This window comes from Calonectris borealis, unplaced genomic scaffold (genome assembly GCF_964195595.1).
Source record: "Calonectris borealis unplaced genomic scaffold, bCalBor7.hap1.2 HAP1_SCAFFOLD_35, whole genome shotgun sequence".
Lineage (NCBI taxonomy): Eukaryota > Metazoa > Chordata > Aves > Procellariiformes > Procellariidae > Calonectris > Calonectris borealis.
In genome coordinates, this window is record NW_027441451.1 from 1,504,698 (window position 1) to 1,509,880 (window position 5,183).

The window sequence follows — 5,183 nt, forward strand, 5'->3', positions numbered from 1 at the left end:
ACAAGTGGCCACAGGGTCCTTAATTTTATTTAAATGCACAGAGAGCACGGTTCCTCGTTTACACAGTCTGTAACAGGTAGACAGTGAATGAGAAGTGGGATGAATAATAACATTTTGTTGTGCACAATATTATCACAAGAAAAGCAAAGAACCCCCACCCCACTCCACCACCAAAAACTTTCGAATGCAGGCTGGGGCTGTCATGAGTTACATTATCAATGCTATGCAGAAGAATGCGTAGCATTTTATTGCTTCTGAAAAACATCCAGTCATCATTTTCCTCAGGGCATCCTTGAGCTCCTGGTTCCTCATGCTGTAGATGAGGGGGTTCACTGCTGGAGGCACCACTGAGTACAGCACTGCCACCACCAGATCCAGGGATGGGGAGGAGATGGAGGGGGGCTTCAGGTATGCAAATATGCCAGTGCCAAGAAACAGGGAGACCACAGCCAGGTGAGGGAGACACGTGGAAAAGGCTTTGTGCCGTCCCTGCTCAGAGGGGATCCTCAGCACGGCCCTGAAGATCTCCACATAGGACACCACAATGAAAACAAAACATCCAAATGCTAAACATGCACTAACCACAACAAGCCCAACCTCCCTGAGGTAGGAGTGTGAGCAGGAGAGCTTGAGGATCTGGGGGATTTCACAGAAGAACTGGTCCACAGCATTGCCGTGGCAGAGGGGTAGTGACAATGTATTGGCCGTGTGCAGGAGAGCATTGAGAAACCCACTGGCCCAGGCAGCTGCTGCCATGTGGACACAAGCTCTGCTGCCCAGGAGGGCCCCATAGTGCAGGGGGTGGCAGATGGCAACGTAGCGGTCGTAGGCCATGACAGTGAGAAGACACACTTCTGCTGAGAAAAAAAAGAGAAAGAAAAAGAGCTGTGCAGCACATCCTGCGTAGGAGATGTCCCTGGTGTCCCAGAGGGAATTGGCCATGGCTTTGGGAACAGTGGTGGAGATGGAGCCCAGGTCGAGGAGGGAGAGGTTGAGGAGGAAGAAGTACATGGGGGTGTGCAGGCGGTGGTCGCAGGCTATGGCGGTGATGATGAGGCCGTTGCCCAGGAGGGCAGCCAGGTAGATGCCCAGGAAGAGCCAGAAGTGCAAGAGCTGCAGCTCCCGCGTGTCTGCGAAGGCCAGGAGGAGGAAGTGGGTGATGGAGCTGCCGTTGGACATTTGGTCCCTCTGGGCATGGGGACCTGTTGGAGGAGGAAAACACAAGAAGTTAGGGGAGACTTCTCTGAGCAAAATCCAAGCCATTTCCCACAGCCCCTGCCCCTGCTGCACACCCCCCCTTTGCATTTTCCAGGAATCCTTCCTCAGCTGCGGGGCTGGAGCTCTGGTGGGTGCTGGCTGAATGTGGCGTGAGGAGCAGGGCCTCTGCCCGCTGGCTGCCGAGGAGTCAGCCCTGCTCTGCAGCAGTGGGTTCCTGGGAAGGGTGGGGGCAGGGGCCAGTGCTGGCGTTTGACTTGGTCAGATGGAACCGCTCCTAACGCAGAAGGGCCTGTCAGCACCTGCACTCCCCGTGCTGAGGAACTGGGGTGGCAGAAGGCACTTGGAGAGGCTTGGGGGTTTTGACAGCTCCCCCATCTCCCCTGGGGAGTGTTCTTGGATGTCAGGAACCCTCAGCATTTCTGCTGCACTCAGGAGAACAGAGTGAGTCCTGCGAGGCAAGAGGATTGCCTGTGGCTCAGAGCGCAGTGAGGGGACCTGGTCTGTCCCCCGGTCTTGCTCCCAGCTGCCTTGGGCTTGCACCTTCCTGAGATGGAGGGCGATCACATTCTTATGTTCTGTTATGCAGCCAGACACTGCTGAGAGCAGAGGGATCCAGTGCAGAGCACGAAATGTCCCACCCTTTCTCAAGGTCTCAGCACCCCAGCCCAGGACACTCATGGCTCATTTCACCAACCCCACAGCATCTCCTCAGCCAGAGAGTCTCTGCGTTTCTCCGTGGGGCTTTCAGAGAACACAAGGGTGCTATGGGACAGCTTTGCATGCTGGAAGGCAGCTCACAGCTTGGAAGGGCACCCCAAGGAGATAGCCAAGTGTCCGAATGTTGGCAGCTCAGGAAGAGACAATTGACTCACTCCCCAGCCCCACAGGCTGCGTTGCCCACAGCCCCTCGGGTTAGAGGAAAGCTGGGACACTTGTTCCCATCGACACGTCCGCATGAATGGACGAACAAGATCAGGGTGTGACTCTGCAGCTGAAATTCCCATCCCCAGGCAGTCTGGCAGCAAGAACAAGATAACTTTAAAACAGGCACAGGGAGAAAGAAGGAAAAAGACAGCGAGGGTCTGGCTGAGCGAGGCAAGGGCCGAGGCAGCCGGGCACTCAGGACAGCGTTCCCCTCACCCAGCTGTGCAGCCACCTCCCAGGCAGTGATAATGCAGGACAGTTGCCCCCAGCCCGATTGCTGGTCAGTGGGAACTGGGGACGTGGCAGGAGGGATGCCCTTGGCCTCTTCTGCTGGTCTGCTGGACAGAGAGGTGACTCCCAGCCTAGACCCCATGGCCAGGAGGGTCGAGGGCTGTGCTGGGTGGGGGAGATGAAGGGGGTTGCTGAGGGAAGGCATCTGCACTGCAGGGGTGGCTGGGAGGTGCCCACATCTCCCCTGCAACAGGGCTTCCATTGGCAGGTCCTTCCTTTGCTGCCCATCTCTCCTGCCTGGAGCTGTCCCTGCCAGGAGCTCTTGCTCTGGCCCCACGGCTCTTCCCTGCCAGTGCTCACAGACCCCATCTCAGCCCCTGGGTGCCCAGCGCTGCCCTGCAGCCTCTCCGTGTGCGCAGGGGGGTAAAGAGCAGGTCCCGCAACCCCGATGAGACTGGAAAGGGGATGCTGGTGCTATCTGTAGCCCCCAGAGCTAGAAACTGAACACACAGACTCAGGAAAGCTCCTTATCCAAACAGTCATCCCTCCTTTGACCTTCCAATTGAAAAGTGCCCTTGGAAATGTCCCACTGCCCACCCAGCCAAGCAAGAGGAGAAACCTCCAAAGACAGACACCTTCCCTTTCAGGGAACTCCATCTTGAAAAGTCCCCTCAGAAATGCCCGGGGCTGAGCTGGAGCTGGAGCAAACCTGACCCCGGCAGCACCCTCTCGACAGCAGAAGGACCCTGCCCTGCTGGGGCTCGCTCCTTCCACCCACAGCTTCTCCCCACAGCGCCGTGGGGAGCTCCCCGGGCAGGCTGAGTGCTGACCCTGGCAGGCGGCAGAGTCCCTGCCCCAGCACACAGCCCCTGGGGTGCAGGGACCCTGCTCGCAAGGACAGCCCTGGGCACCCCTGCCTGCACACCCCTGCAGTCGCCCCCAGCAGAAGGCAGCCCTCATGCCCTGTCCCTCTGACCGTGCAGCAGGGAAGCCCTGCTCTGCACCATGTCCTCCTCCTCCACACCAGAGAAGGTGGGAGAGACCTCCGGAATAGTCCCACAGGCTGTGGCATGTGCCAGCTTTTGGAGATCTCTCCAGGCACTGCAGCTTCTTTGCCCTGCACCCGGAGACTTACCGTGTCAAGGGCTGTGAAGGTTTCTCCTCCCGTTCATTCTCAGCATCCTCCCAGCCCAGGCTGCCTCTAACCTCTCTCTGCCTCGCTCCTCTCCCCTCGCTGCCCGCAGGCAGTGCCCCCAGCCCTGCTCCTGGGCAGAGCTGTCTCTCTGCAGCGCTGCTCGCTTGCCATGAGCTCCCTCCATCCCAGGAGCCCAGCCCAGCTCAGCAGCAGAGGACCAGCCCAAGGCACCACTTGCTCTGCCCCCTCGGGGCTCCCTCCACGTGTCCCTGCGCCTCCAGGGAACCTGCTGGGAGCAGCCTGAAGCCATCACTGATGGTCCCTCCCTCAGCTGCGGAGAGACACTTCTTTCCAGCAGGGACATTTCTCCCATCTGAAGAAGAGTCAGCTCCAGGAATCACCTTTTCATTGGCCCATCTGTACACAGGACACCCAGACAGGAACAGGGAATGACCTCATTTAGCACTGCCCAGGGAAGGGATTCAGCCCCCATTCCATGGTTGTGGCCCTGGGGCTAGAAGTGGGCTCAGCTGTCCCCCACGCACAGCACAAGCCCACAGGAGGTGGGATTCCTCTGGCCTCAGCTCAGGTGTGCACACAGCAGACACCTGCATGTCAGCTCCTTCTCTCAGCTCCCTGCTAATTAATGGAGATGGAGGCCAGGGCTGACGTGGTCACATGCAAAGACCTGGGGACTTTTGGAGTGCCAGAGGTGGTCCAAGATACCTGGAGCTAGCTGCAAGCTCTAGTGGAGCAATGCTGAGAGACAGGGCAGCATCTGGGGGCATCTTCTTGGAGGCTGGAGGTGAATCTCTTTGGCCAGTGGAAATGGCATCAGATGCCCATGTTTAGGATGATGGAGCCTGTCTCTCTTCTTTATGTTCTGGGCAGCCTACGCAGGGATTCATCTGATGGAGTCATGTACCACAGGGAGAGCTCAGTTCCTCTCTGTCTTTCCCATCCGCCAGGTTGACTAGATCTCCATTGACTCTAATGGCGGTGGTGTCCTGAACATTCTTGCATTGCCCAATCCACTTCAGGGCAGTTATTCCATGTAAGGCCAGTTACAGGCCTGTAATGGTAGGTGAGGTGCCAAGGCTCTCACACACAGCGACATGCAGTTGGCAGGGACAGCGATGGTCCTACACAGGAAAGCCATCCCCATGCAGAGCGAGGGTGTGACAGACACCCAGACAGCATTGCGACAGATCCAGTGCCTTTGGGCCAGAAACTGATTGCCACCCCTGCAGCGTGGCAAGGTCCGTCCCTTCTCTCTCCGGTAGAGGTAGGGCACTCCATGAATGGGAAGCCCATCACACCAGGGCCACTATGCGTGTGCCTACACCTTCAGACTTCTGGTTTTTCTCTCCACCAACCTTCCCTCACCCCCTGGAGAACACAGTCAAGGACCAGAGCAACAGTTGTCACAGTGGGCCTGTCAGGAGCACCTTGTCATTCCTGGAGATCAGCTTCACCTCCACCAAAGGCCCTCGGGGACAGCAGAGACCCCACCGACAGCAAAGCCATGTCTTGCCAGGGCTGCCCTTCCCAGCCCTGGTCCTCTCTGCCCTTGGGGACAGCAGGGTTTGCTCACTCTCTTGGCACCCAGGTTCAGCTTTCTGTTTCCACCTGCTCTCCACCCCGGCATGTCTCTGCTGTGAAGCAAAGCCTTTGC

The 5,183-nt window shown here is 58.0% G+C and overlaps 1 protein-coding gene across 1 annotated transcript; it reads right to left on the reverse strand.

The window, feature by feature from the left end:
- Positions 1 to 207: 207 nt before the first annotated feature.
- Positions 208 to 1,179, reverse strand: LOC142076208 (olfactory receptor 14A16-like). The gene has a single exon (XM_075138588.1). It carries the CDS (start codon positions 1,177 to 1,179, stop codon positions 208 to 210), a length of 972 nt encoding a protein of 323 aa, XP_074994689.1.
- Between the last annotated feature and the right edge of the window lie 4,004 nt (positions 1,180 to 5,183).